Source organism: Tachysurus vachellii, chromosome 13 (genome assembly GCF_030014155.1).
Source record: "Tachysurus vachellii isolate PV-2020 chromosome 13, HZAU_Pvac_v1, whole genome shotgun sequence".
Taxonomy (NCBI): Eukaryota; Metazoa; Chordata; class Actinopteri; order Siluriformes; family Bagridae; genus Tachysurus; species Tachysurus vachellii.
Genome location: NC_083472.1, coordinates 766,579 through 781,519, shown reverse-complemented (window position 1 = coordinate 781,519; position 14,941 = coordinate 766,579). Strand labels below are relative to the sequence as shown.

Below are 14,941 nucleotides of genomic sequence, written 5' to 3'. Positions count from 1 at the left end.
TCATGGTGTGTGTGTGTATTCATGGTGTGTACAGGACCCTGGGTCTCTCCCTGTTCCTCAGACTGTCACATTCTAACACATCCTTTACAGTGAGGTCTTCAGTCTGACCTTCACTTAAGATGATGATTAGTTTTTTTCAGTCTGTTAATTTACAGAAATTTGGTATTTTGTTTGTTTGGTGTTTTTGTAATTTCTGACACTGGAAAAGGAGGAAGTGCAGCTCTGTCTCAACCTCAGTCTCGTATAGTGAGCACACAGTCTCTGTTCTCTGGGCATCCAGGTTCTCCTGTGTGCCAGGTTCTCCTGTGTACCAGGTTCTCCTGTGTTCCAGGTTCTCCTGTGTGCCAGGTTCTCCTGTGTCAGTCCTTCTCCACGGCGAGACGGTGCTCACTCTGTACTTGGTTAGGACCTGTCTCTGCTTTCTCTCTCTGACAGTAAAGAGCTACATTACCACTTCATATCCTCTGTTTAGGGCCTGATAGCAGTGTAATGTGGACTGGGTTTGAGTCTGATTGTCCCAGCGCTCCAGATACACCGTCTTCATCCGTTCACTCATTTGATTGACTCTGCTGAAGCGGTAAGTGGTAGCTCAGTGGTTAAGGTGTTGGGCTACTGATCGGAAAGTCATGGGTTCGAACCCCAGGTCCACCAAGCTGCCACTGCTGGGCCCCTGAGCAAGGCCCTTAACCCTCAGTTGCTCAGTTGTAAGTCACTCTGGATAAGGGTGTCTGCTAAATGCCGTAAATGTTGATTAGACTTTTCTCAGTAGTGCTGGTCTGAGACATTAGTGTGTTAGTGAGTCTTCACTGTTAGTGATTTTTTCACCACTAAGAGCTTTACATAACAAACTAATGATTAAGTCCCAATGAACCATTCCCAAATACCTAAAGGGATTTTCACAAGACAAAGGAACAGATTTTTTTAGGTGATTACACTACAGAGCTTTTCCAATGTGATGAAAAGTGACGTCTGAACTGTACACACCTCATCAGTGGTGTTCACTATTTTTTTCATGTGAGCCACACTGATAGGACAAAGTCAATATGAGAGCCACTTTCACCGCAAAGTATGTCAAGTTATTCAGTCTTAAATATCTTATCTGCTTAAATACAATGTACAATATTGCAATACAGTAATTACTCGAGTTGCGGATGACGCATGCTCCCCATCAGTTACCTCTTTTGTCACTGTCACATTGCTTTGTTGCTGCTCATTTTGTGCGCGGGATTGTTTGATAAGAAATCGATCCATTTTTTAGTCCGTGTGTGTTCAGTAAACACAAGTTGTTAACTAGCATGAAACACAAACTAGCTTCTGGCAGGCCGCCAAAAACTGGCTATTGCGCAGAACGCAGTGAGTCAGTGACGAGTCAAATAATATATATATAAATATATATTATTATTTGTAATAGAGCACATTCGTATTTCTATGCTTCCTGATTGTTTTTAATGTTATTTAAATGAAAAATAAATTTTAACCACATGATCATATCATCGTATTATTTACTGCCATGCGAGCCGCATATTAAAGCTTGGCGAGCCGCAGGAGGCTCACGAGCCGCGCAATGAGTAACACTGCCTTATATTGTAATACTCATTATAGACAAGGACTTACAACTAAATGTTTATATTAAAAGGTGTAATAATCACTATTTATTTTGGACTACGGTTTCTGGTCAAGTATTATGGTGGCTGAGGAAGCCTGTGTGGAAAAGAGCATTAGAGTGTAAAGTGGTTGTTTGTGTTTACATAGGCCTGTCAATCATTTTACAGACATACCCTCAAATAATGTCCCATTCGCCCCGTCCACATCGCAGTCTGTTCAGAAAGACACTCTACACAACCCAGCTGAAAAGAACTGATTAATAAAAATGCAAGGAGTGAAAATATTGTGTTATTGTTAATGATAGCTAAGATGTAGCAATTAGCATATAGCCGTCTACACTCGAGCGCGTTCATTTCTTACTCCTAAGTCAGGCCTTTATAGCTCAGCTCCCTCAGCAGGGATATGTGAAGAATTTCACTGTGCTGTAAGGTTTATGTGACAAATAAGCCGCCTTCTTCTTCTTCTTCTCCTTTATTCAGCCTGTATTGTTCTTCACAATTATTGTTTCTGAAATGTTTTTGTAAAGTTTAAAGAAATGAAGACTGCGTCATCACTACAGCAATCGTTCCCATTACCCACAATGCACAACAAAACGAAAGCTTTATTAAATGTAAATATTTATGCAAGACCCAAACCTAATGGTGGTGTAAATCTGGTGCTCACTTTACACAGCTGGGTTATGTTATGCTTACACAGGACATGTGTAACCTCTGTTTCACCCCTCAAACACACACACAGAGAGACAGAGACAGAGAGAGAGAGAGAGACAGAGAGAGAGAGAGAGAGAGAGAGAGAGAGAGAGAGAGAGAGAGAGAGAGAGAGAGAGAGAGAGAGAGAGAGAGAGAGAGAGAGAGACTCAGATGCACAGTTTGGAACTGATTTATTGCAGATATGCAGCGTTTACAAAAAAAAAAAAAAGGAGCGAAAGACATAAGACCATGAGTGGAGATTTCAGCTGGGGTGTGTGTGTGTGTGTGTGTGTGTGTGTGTGTGTTGAGGCATATTATCTCCTTACTAGGGCCAAAGATAAGACAGAGTAGACAGAGTGCACACTACTGAATCTCCACAGACTCAAACTAATTACAAAACATGACCAAAGCCACTGACACAGTTTTTTTTTGTGGAGAAATTTTACCTGAATTTAATTGTTTTATTGTTTGTAAAAACAGATAGAATTATTCATCTAAATTCGAATCAGTGACCCAATGATCAACTCATTAACACATCTAATCTAGTGAACAGTCTAATCTAATACATAGCTAGCTAAAATGTACAGAGAATGTAGGGCTTGCTAGCCTAGCTCATGATTCTCCAGCTAACAGCTAGTCATTTTAAAGCAGATCGGTTTGCTAACTTTGATGATTCATAGTGTGACAGCTAGAACAAGTTAAGCTAATGTCAGTGAATCTTTATAACTTGCGACACAGTATGGCAGAAACAACAAAGCTTGGGTTAGCAGTTGATGCTAAGCATAACTTCAGTGTAATATTAGCTGCACAGAGCATCTTAGGAATTAATCAACTCATCAGAGGTAAATGTTGACGTTCCGTGACGTTTATCATTTCTGTGACCTTCCGCTCTTAACTAATGACTGTATACATGAGTGACGTCGTGACTCGGATCGACGGGTGACGTCTCTGAGGTCTTCTCTTAGCTGGTTGATTTTAACTCCTACTGTAGCTTAACATTAGCTAAGAATCACACTAATTTACTAACGACTGTATGAGCTTTTATAATCTTGAACATTTGAAAGTTTTTCAGTCTCTTCTTTTTAAACAACCCGAACAGAAGAAGTGTAACAGAAAATTCTCCATTCAGACGATTAACTTGCTGCTTGTGTTAAAGCTAGAGGACAAGGGAGAAAAAGCTAGAGCATTTTTGCTAACAAACAGCAGCTCAGTCAGCTGAATCATGGACATGCGTACACTGTGTATCGCTAACATGGGCGGGTGAGAGGAAGACCCACTCTGTCTGTCTCTATCTACTGGTTCCAGTTCTTACAGGTCACAGTCTCCCAGTTCCATTAAGTGGAAAGGTTGCCATGTTTTCCAAACATATATCCAGTCATTAGTCATAACACACAGTATGTTGCTAGCTTTCTAAATCTTTTGCCTCAGTTGTTAGCTAGATTGGTTTCATTGTCTTCAGTGTTTTCCAGTTCCTTAGCAAGTGTTATTAAGACTTGACAGTATGGATGTCATCAAGGCTCTATCTATGGCTCTAATATGGCGATGTGAAGTGGGTGGAGGAGTGGTGTTGGGTGGATGGAGGAGTGGTGTTGGGTGTGGTGTCGGGGTGGGCAGATGAGGGTGGAGATGACCTCATGGAGGTGTTACAGAGTCTCTCTAACATTCTTAAACAGGCTCCAGTCCCTGATACATTCAGTCTCTACGTAGTGCAATAAACTCCAGTAAGAGTTTGGAAGATTTCATTAACATACTGCAGTATTTTCAGGTTCCATGCAGGATTTTTTTCTGATTGCACTTCAGCAGAATAAAATGGATTAAACGGCATTCGGGTGTTTTCAGAACATCAGTCCTGCGCTACAGAGCATTCAAGCATTTTTGTACACTTTATAGCACACTTCATTGTGCCCTTCAGCATATGATTTGGCTTGTGCCCTTATCCGCTCAGGAGGGAGGTGCTGGGAAGGGCATGTCTGATGAAGTGACCACTACACTCGAGCTACAGTCAAGGCATTAAACTTGTTTTTCCACTTCCTGTTTTGTTACCCATATAGTGTGTGTCCTCGATAGGCCAGGCAGGAAAATGCTGATGTTTACATTAATAAATATCACATCAAGGACGTGGCTTAAAAGGGTGTCCAAGGGAGAAGGCCAACGGTCACAGGTCAGTAAGCTGAGGCAAGAATATGGTGGTGCACGTTCTTGTGTGGGTAAAGCAAGACTAAGAAACAGCAGGTTGTGTTGGTTTGGAGTTAGGGAGGTTGGAGACGGGCTCTACAGAAGCCCAACGGCAGGAATACGGGTGGTCCGTGTATCCTAACCTCCGGTCAGGAGCCAGGAAATGCAGCCAAAGGGTCTCAATTCATCTATAGATATAACAGATCTGCTCAGTCAGTCAGTACTGGAGCACAGACACTATATCCTAGTCACAAGGATCACAAGAAAGGTGCGTTGTCCCTGCGTGTTCGTGGTTAAGAACCAGACGTACGTCAGGGATCGGAAAAAGCGAGCAGGACTTCAGAAATTAAGTGACTCGTGTCTTGATCTGGGCGGAGCACATCATCTGAGTGGGCGGGAACTGAAGCTTGCAGCGTGACACAGAGTGTCTAACGGATCTGCTCAGTGTCATAAGGGTCAAAGGTCACTCTGCAAAGGCAGGAGTCGTCCACATCAACGACTTGATTCCAAGGCAGGGCTAAAAGTTCAAGGCATTCACTTGTCTAAAAAGAAGCAGCCCTGCAGCAAAGCAACACCGATCATTGCCTCAGTCAGTAATTACCTTAGTTTACTCCACCTCTTGGGGGCATGTAATGAGAGGCGGGGTGTGGGCGTGGCTTCTCTCTTTTAGGGGTGTTGTTGATAATGTCAAGGCTGCGGCGGCTGGATGAAACGACGTCGGCGACAAACTTGGTGCATTCTGCACAAACGTCTCTCAGACTGCAGCCTGCGACGTAGAGGTACGGAAACTCGTCTTCCACGGCACGGCGGGACAACGAGCGCAGAGACCTGAGACACACGGTGACAGTTTAATGAATGGACATTAAAAAGTAATCCATGTTGACATGGTGAATAAGGATAAACTTTTGTTATCTGGGATAATTATCCAGGTGACCTTTGTGAGGGTGTCTTTAATACAAACAGTCTGTATAAGCTAGTTAGCTAAAAGACTCACTTGTAGACGTCGCTGCGCTGGCTGTGGCTCCTCGGGCTGCTATGGAAACCCACAGCATACACAGGGATGTGAGCTAGCTTCTTAGACGGCATTTTCATCTGAGACAAAGAGAAAACATTTATCCCATTAATCCAACGTTTCATCACATTCAGCAACATGGCTAAGAGAGAAAAGGTAAAGTCTTCCAATGTCTGGTGTTTGTACTGAAATGTCAGCGATTATGGCTCTGTCCCAAACAGAGTAAAGCACAGAAGGATTTCTAACCATGCTGGCAACATTTAGCGAAGTTTACCTGAGTTCGATAATGTGTCTAGGGGTGTGTGTGTATATAAAGTTTCCTAAAAATTCATATTTTATTTGTTTATACTTTTTATAAACCAGGTACACCCAGATCTGGTGAAGTGATCTTCATGGACGAAGCCTCGTTCGTGGAAACGAGGCTAAGAGACTCGACTATGCACGAAAACATAGGAACTGGGATTCAGGAAAACGGCAGCAGGTCTCTGGACTGATGAGACAACATTTGAAATATTTGGCTGTAGCAGGAGGCAGATTGTTCCCCGAAGGTCTGGAGAGAAGTACAGTAACGAGTGTCTGCAGTCAGAGGTAAAGCATGGTGGAGGTTCTTTGCAGGTTTGGGGCTGCAGTTCTGCAAATGTAGTTGAAGATCTGGTCTGGATTAATGGTGTCGTCAATGCTGAGAAATGGTGGCTGATTGGCCCCAAATCTATTCCGCAGCAGCACTACGGCACCAAACATACAGCCAATGTCATGAAGAACTATCTTCAGTGTAGAGAAGAACCAGGAGTCCTGGAAGTGATGGTTCGGCCTCCACAGAGACTCAACATCATCGAGTCTGTCTGGGATTACGTGAAGAGACAGAAGGATCTGAGGCAGCATCCGTCCACAGAAGATCCATGATTACTTCTCTAAGATGTTTGGAACAACCTACAAACAAGTTCCTAGAAGAACTGATGATGTCACACAATATTCATGTGATTTGGATTTATGATAAAACGATTAAAAAAAAAAAAACTATTAGCACTTCTGTTTTTGAAGGTGTTTTTTCACACATGCTCAAAACTTTTGTACAGTATGCATGTGTGTGTGTATATAATATTACACAAACCTCACTGATAATTTACTCACTAGCTGAAGTGTCTCCACCGGTATTTGGGACACAGCCATAATCATCATCATCATAATCATCATCATCATCATCATGCTAACAGTTTCCCTTTCAGCTTCTGTACACATTAGATGACGTGTCACTGTGGCATGAACACAGCGTGGGAGAAAAAAGGGGTCGTGTTCAAATAAAAGGTCAAGTTCAAGCTAGCACACACACACACATCCAGGAAAAGCAACAAATCCACAACACACCTACATACAAATACTGACCGCGCAGTGTGTGTGTGTGTGTGTGTGTGTGTGTCCGCTGTGGAGTGAGCCGCTGATCATGAGACACATCGTGTAATATTGTTACTACACACATGAACATCCACACACTGACATCATGAAACAAACAGGAAGTGTGTAAAGCTAAGATAGGGAAGATGAAATACCTTCGCACTGCATGAGCCACACACCGACCTGAGGGGCAAACACACACACACACACACACACACACACACACAGCAGATAAAATCTTAGTGGTTAGTTACTCAGTTTATTCACACACATCGGTCTGAATAGTGATCATGTAATACATGTTCACTGTAGTGAAATCCTGAGTAATATTAATAACAGCTATAAATATTTACTTTAGTGCAATACAAATATTCATAAATCTTAAATAATAGAAATAAAACCACCTTTAGAAATAAACACACACACAGAGAGAGATAACATTAACAAAATGATTAAAACTGAAACTGAAATCAAACATCCTCCTGACCTTTTACACAGCAGACACGTAGAAGGCCAAGAAAACAACGGGAACTTCACCCTACAACAGCAGCACACCTACACACACACACCACAGTTAGTGTCAAACACACACACACACACACACACACACACACAAGCCCACACTATGGTTAGTGTCAAACGCACACACACACACACCATGGTTAGTGTCAAACACACACACACACAAGCTCACACCATGGTTAGTGTCAAGCGCACACACACCATGGTTAGTGTCAAACACACACACACACACACACACACACACACACACAAGCTCACACCATGGTTAGTGTCAAGCGCACACACACACACCATGGTTAGTGTCAAACACACACACAAGCCCACACCGTGGTTAGTGTCAAACACACACACACACACACATATACACACACACACACACACACATACGTGGGCCTGGATGACCAAGATTAACTGCATGCTGTAATGTAAATGCATGTGTGACAAAAAGTGTGTGTGTATATCTGTGTTTGTGTGAGCATGTGTGTGTGTGTTTGACACTAACCATGGGGTGGGCATGTGTGTGTATGTGTGTGTGTATGTGTATGTGTGCGTGTGATCACCTTGCCCTTCCGCAGGTTGTTATAAAGTTCTTTACGTTGGAGGAACTTCTCCATCTCGGCCTTCACCAGCACACGGCGCACACTGATGACCTCATCAAGGGTTAATGCCAAACTCTCCACCGGGTGGCTGAACTCCTCCTGAGTGTGCCAGAGAGTGGGTGGGGGCAGAGAAGATTGTGGATGGTGGTGTAATAGAGGAGTGAGGGAGGAGCAGGTGGTGATGTGTTAGAAACGAGTGGGCGTGTCTTCTTTTTAGTAGTTTTGTGTTAGGTGTGTAAAGAAGGCGGGGCACAAAGGTACTCACCATCCATTGGTTAGCGCTGAGGCTTTTGGAAGGTGCCGATGCCTCACTGATTTCTTCCACTTCACTGAGAGAGCGACAAGCAGAAGATGCAGGAGACCAACCAATCACTGGGAGTGAAGCTACAGACAGGGAGAAGATGTAGAATTAGTACATCCAGGATATCTGTCTAAGGCACAATCTGTTTAATGGATTTAATAATAAAGTGGCTGAAGGAGTTAATCTGAGTGAATGAGATCAGATCAGAGCAGTGTTTTTGTCTCCCCCTGGTGGTGATGACAAGGAACTTCAAAAAATACTTCAGAACATAGACGGACAAGTCAATCAACTGCAACCGACATAAAAAAATGTGTGTGTGTGTGTTTGACACTAACCACGGTGTGAGAGTGTGTGTGTGTGTGTGTGTTTGACACTAACCACGGTGTGAGTGTGTGTGTGTGTGTTTGGCACTAACCACAGTGTGGGCCTCTGTGTGTGTTTGGCACTAACCACGGTGTGAGAGTGTGCGTGTGTATGTGTGTGTTTGACACTAACCACGGTGTGAGAGTGTGCGTGTGTATGTGTGTGTTTGACACTAACCACGGTGTGGGCGTGTGTGTGTGGTTCCAGTGTGCGTGTATGAGCGTGGTCTCTCTCCAAGCACACACACACAGGCACTCGTCTTGTCGGTCTCGCTCTGCAGCAGCTCGGCCAGGTCGTGCTCAGAGAATGAACGATCGCGCTTCATCAAACTCTCCACACACTCACCACCATCAGGAGAGTCCTCGTCCTACACACACACACACACACACACACACACACACACACACACACACACTATATATATATATAGATATACCAAATAAATCCAGGAATTATAATGGGTGTGCAGAGCTGACATTCCTGTTATTGCTTCCAGAGCTCCGCTCTCTAATTAAACACACTTTTACCTCATTATACTGTAACACACACAAACCTCAAACAGGTTCATCTCCTCCATCTCTGCAAGTGTGGGGGCTTTCAGCAGCACACGAGGTCGAGGCAAAAGGCGGTGCCCACCTTCTGTGATTGACAGGTCAATACAGGAAGTAGATTTCAGGTCACAGTGACAGGAGTGAGCCAGACAGGGGAGAGAACCAAACGCTGAGGAGAGAGAAACACAAACAGAGTGATGAAAACACACACACACTCATCACATACACACATCACACACAATCACTGCACACTACAGGGTTCATGCTACACTACTGGACACACAGAATGGAGGTGGAGCCTGACTGACTGCTCATTGGTTAAAGGAGGTGTGATTGACGCACGTCTCTTGGAGCTCCGCCCCTCCACAGGCCGCAGTTTATGTTCTTGACGGATTTCAGCTAACACACGATCATGAAGACACTGCTGCTCCTGCGGCCGAGGGGGGAGACTGCGTTCTGACACCTACACACACACACACACACACACACACACACACACACACACACACACGCATGAGCCCCAGATAATAGTGTTTAAAACAAGTGTTGTTGCTTGAATATGTGTCAGAGCTAAAATGCTTGAAGTGAAGGTGATGGGGTGGAGGTGATGGGGTGGAGGTGTAGAGGTGATGGGGTGGAGGTGCAGAGGTGATGAGGTGGAGGTGAAGGTGTAGAGGTGATGGGGTAATGGTTTAGAGGTGATGGGGTGGAGGTGATGAGGTGGAGGTGGTGGGGTGGAGGTGTAGAGGTGATGGGGTAATGGTGTAGAGGTGATGGTGTAGAGGTGATGGGGTGGAGCTGGAGGTGTAGAGTTTAAGCTATGGAAGCTTTGTAGCGTTGATGATGTGGAGATGTGAGTGTAGAGGTGAAGATGTTGTGGTGTGGAGATTGAGGCGTGTTGGTGGAGGTTGAGGCATGGACAAAATGGATGTATTGAGGTGGAGGTATGAGAATGGAGATGCAGATGTAGAGGTGTAAAAGTGTGTAGGTGTGGAGATGTGAAGCTGTGGTATGGAGGTGTGGGACTCACAGGTTTCAGTGGAGGTCTGGATCTGATGAAGTCCAGGATGAGTTCATGAGCATTCTGTTTGACTCGAGAGGGAATGTCTCCATCCACCTGAAACACACAAACACACACACTGTTATCTGTAGAAAGAAACCTTCACCTCTGTATGGGCATGTGTGTGTGTGTGTGTGTGTGTGTGTGTGTATATGTGTGTGTGCATGTGTGTATGTGTGTGTGTATGCGTGCGTGTGTATGTGTGCGTGCATGTGTGTGTGTGCGTGTATGTGTGTGTGTGTATATGTGTGTGTGCATGTGTGTGTATGTGTGCGTGTGTGTGTGTATGTGTGTGCGTGTGTATGCGTGTGCGTGTATGTGTGTGTGTGTGTGTATATATATGTGTGTGTGCATGTGTGTGTGTGTATGTGTGTGTATGTGAGTGTGCGTGTATGTATGTGTGTGCGTGCATGTGTGCGTGCATGTGTGTGTGTGTGTGTGTGTGTGTTCTCACCATCACTTTGCGCAGTGTGTATCTGCGAGACCGGATGTCCTCCATGAGCATCTCGAATGGTGTGAGGCTGAACTCAGTGGGCAGAGGATCGAACGGCTGCTGCTCCACCTTCTTCAGCTTTACACCCTGCCTGAGCTCCCGCATCAACTGCACCCACAACCGAGCCTGAGACACACACACACACACACACACACACACACACACAAAGACAGATAAGAAGCTACATTAGTCATGTATCATTTTATTGTGTTTATAATCTGTAACGTTGCTCAGGTTTGTGCTGCGTTTCCCACAACATCACATCACAACACACACTTTATACTTCTGTCTGCTTCAGGAAAGGAAATTCATACAAAACCATCAGCCATTTTGTCTATAGAACCTTAAATACTTTATACCCAGTCTGTGTGTTTGAGGTTGTCCAGTTCAGCAGCACAGCGCTCCTCCTGAGACTCCTCCGTCCTGATCCTCCTCAACATCTACACACACACACACACACACACACACGCACAGCTGAATCATGACTCAGGATGAGGTAAGACGAGGAGAAAAGACGAGCCATTATGAGGGGAAACAGAAATGGAAACAGATCAATACTCACTAATGAGTCTTCACTTTTTAGCGTTTTATCCTTTGAATGTAGTTCCCCCAACACACACACACACACACACACACACACACAAAACACTATCCGTCTTTAACACAAATCTTGAACCCAATCCAATCTAATCCCAAATCCTTCTAGATTTCCGATGAATGATGTCATCAGGAAACCACAGAACTGATGATGATATCTGTCTCCTGAGAGACTGAGATGTGACATCATGGAGTTCTACAGCTTTAAGACTGACAAATGAAGTGATGTTGTAGCTCTTAGTTTTCTCCTGTTGTGTCCTGTAGAACATTTAATAACCTCCAGTCTGACTTCAGAGCTACAAACAAAGCAGCGTGTTGTTTATCAGGGTGACTTCACTGTACATCAGCTTCAGCTTTTCTTCTGCTGTTCATCTCAGAGCTCCTGACCTTGTTAATGTACAGCTAACTTATAAAAAGACTGAAATTGTTCCGATGTAGTGACGCAACATGTTCATAATTTGCGTTGCGTATGTCTGGCCACGCCCCCTTCCTTTTTCCCCATTGTTGCGTTACATCGTCTCACACTCCTACATCCTGCACCACTCACGCCCTCCCTGCACTCATCTCTCACTGACCTCCTTGGCATCTCTGATCCTGCACAGGAAGGTCTGAAGCTCCAGAGTCTCGAGGAACAGCGCTCTACAAACAGCTTGGTAGTGTTCAGGAGCCACAGCGGGGTTCGCCAGCCTCCTGGCGCACAGCGTCATCACATGCCGAACAGTGCGCACTGCATGCACCCTTCCCGCCTCCTCTTCCTCCTCCTCTTCATCTTCATCCTCGGGGCCACTGTAGCCTTCATCCTTGGTGGTGCTGCTGAGACACTCTGCGGACTCATGGTCCTGCTGTGCCACCATGCGCTCGATTAGCTGTTCCAGATGTGGACTCAGGTCTCGCTCCTCGCTGTCAGCCAGACCCCAGTCCAGAGCCTGATAGATGGCCACGCCCATAGACTGTACCAACTGAGGAAAAAGGCGGAGTTGATGAGAGTGGGCAGGACATGAGACCTGCTGTATGGACTGTGTAGGTGTGTGTGGTGTAAACTTACCTGGCTCTCCTGGAAAGGTGGAGCAGATACAGCTTCTCCTTCAGCTACAACAGAGGAAGAGCGGTTAAACTACACCTCACACCCATCTGTCATTACTGTACCGACTGTGGTGACCATAGCAACACTTCCCCAGCAATTTGTTATCTGTGTGTGTGTGTGTGTGTTATGGATCTGAAAAGCTTCTGAGTTTTAAGGAAGCCTCAGGCAGGTTGTGGGAGTTTTTCTGTATCTTTGTGCTGATGTTATATATTATTGGTGTAACAGTGGAGTTAAACACTGCAGTATGAAGCCACGCCCACTCACATCACTTCCTTTCAGTTACTACACCGCAGCAGCACCATCATTTACACCATCAGCTTATAATTTACCTTCAGATAAACTCCAATGCACGTGTCAGCGTCTTCATCCCACACACTAAACAAAGCTTTATCACCAAGAGATTTTCTCCAGACTTTTATTTAAGGAAAAAAGATTGTGTGTGTGTGTGTGTGTGTGTGTGTGTGTGTGTGTGTGTCTGTGTGTTCTACAGCAAATTGTGTAGTTTATGTGTTTACATCACACATAATGGGAACTATCATGGAAACCATAGCAACTGAGAGAAAAACCGCTAACAAACACAGAAGCATACAGGAGCCGGCTTGTGTCATAATAAATGGGGCGGAGCCTGTCACAATACAGGAGGAGGAGTTTGTCCAGGTCTCCTTCTGAATGCTGCCATCTTGTGTATGGTATGAGTGCTGGATTTGTGCATCTCAGCTTGTTTCTGTCTGTACTTTTGTTTACTGTCAGTCTTCTTATTTGTCATTCTGTCCCTTTCTCTGCATGTCCATCTTTCTGTCTGTCAGTTGTTCAGTCGTCAGTCCAAATCTTTTAGTCATCATGTAGTCGTCCTGTCCGTTTGTCTGCATCTTTCCACTTGTCAGTCAGTCAGTTGCGGAGTCTGTGGGTCTGTGGATCTTGCTGTCTGTCCATCTGTCTGTCTATGAGCAGAAATACTCAGATAATTGGTTTGTTTGTTATTCTGTAGTAAAAAACTATTTGGACTTTTTCACAGTAGTAATGTAGTAATGTGCAGTAATTATTGCAGTATTTCAGACAAATAATCATCAGCATACATCTCAATCTGCAGCCTACTTCTGCAGTGTGTGTGTGTGTGTGTGTGTGTGTGTGTGTGTGTGTATACACCACTATGCACTATGGTGTGATCAGCACTAACAGATCGAGTTAATGGAGGAGGATCAAATCACAGAGCGCACGGACACACACAGACACACACATACACAGGAGACATGAACACGCAGCATCAGCACAACCTGAGCTCAGAGGACAGACTGGTGCTCACACACACACACACACGCACACACACACACGCACACACTCTCTCTCTCTCCCAGTCAGTCCACTGGAACACAGAAATTCTCATTCGCTCACTCCAGTTTACGAGAGGAAAGACAGAAGGGAGAGATAAAGTATGTAATTTGAGTTCTCTGGATCAACCCAAAGTACTAAAGCAGTGGTGACGAGACCAGTTCACCTGAAAGTTACACAAATAACACAAAGGACTTTGACTCACAATGTTGGATACCAATGCTAGCTGTTTGCAGTAATGCTAAGCTAACACACACAACTCACCACTGATCATTAGGGTGCTAACACAAGACAGCTACAGACAGACAGACAGACAGACAGCTACAGAGTCTCTCAGCAGATGATGATGTGGGTCAGTGACGTGTGTGTGTGTACATGTGTGTGCGCATGTACGTGTGTGTGTACATGTGTGTGCGCATGTACGTGTGTGTGTGTGCGTGTCAGTGATTTGTCCTCCTGCTGTATGGGTTTGTTGTTGTATCTGAAACAAATACAAAGATTTCTGTAACAGCTTCATGAAGCTGCATCATTTCAGTGTTTACCTTCTTTTTTTAACAGAAAAACTTCCAGCACAACATCACCATGTGTCATCACCATCACCAGGAAGTGAACTTTTTGCCCCGATTTTCATTTTAATCCTTTACATGTGAAAGCATGTTTATTATTATTATTATTATTATTATTATTATTGTTGTTATTAGTCTCCTCCTTCCTAGTAGAACCCTGTTTCAGTGACATCACCTCTCATTCTGTGCTGCAGTACACACTCACACACACACACTCACACACACACTCACACACACACTCACACACACACACTCACACACACACTCACACTCACACACACACACTCACAGGATGTCAGTAGAGCGCGTGCCTTACCGGTGCAGGTGCGCGTGTCGGGGCGCAGAGTGACGGTACCGTCCCGGTGCAGTAAGATGGATTCGGGCCCCTTGGCACGGTACCGGTACCGGTACCGCTCCCCCCCGCGGCAGCACTGGTAACACACGGCCCAGGCCTGTTCCTCATTCAGCGGCTGGTCGTAGGAGCGCAGAACCTCCTCCAGTGACAAGACCCGCGTCTCCAACTCGCCCCCGGAGCTCCGGCTGGTTGATCTGGCCATGTGTGTGTGGTGCGACACCACCGCCACCATCCTTCATCCTCTACAC

At 44.9% G+C, this 14,941-nt stretch overlaps 1 protein-coding gene across 1 annotated transcript; it reads right to left on the bottom strand.

Annotated features, from left to right (window-relative positions):
• Window positions 1-2,368: 2,368 nt before the first annotated feature.
• spire2 (spire-type actin nucleation factor 2) lies at window positions 2,369-14,932 on the bottom strand. The gene is given in 16 exon segments (XM_060885846.1): window positions 2,369-5,297; window positions 5,464-5,561; window positions 7,029-7,056; window positions 7,361-7,428; window positions 7,956-8,093; window positions 8,260-8,378; window positions 8,836-9,025; window positions 9,212-9,378; window positions 9,552-9,672; window positions 10,240-10,326; window positions 10,724-10,888; window positions 11,122-11,202; window positions 11,935-12,318; window positions 12,405-12,448; window positions 14,655-14,901; window positions 14,903-14,932. Coding segments are annotated over 16 exon segments (2,193 nt in total). The 3' UTR covers window positions 2,369-5,071.
• Window positions 14,933-14,941: the final 9 nt, after the last annotated feature.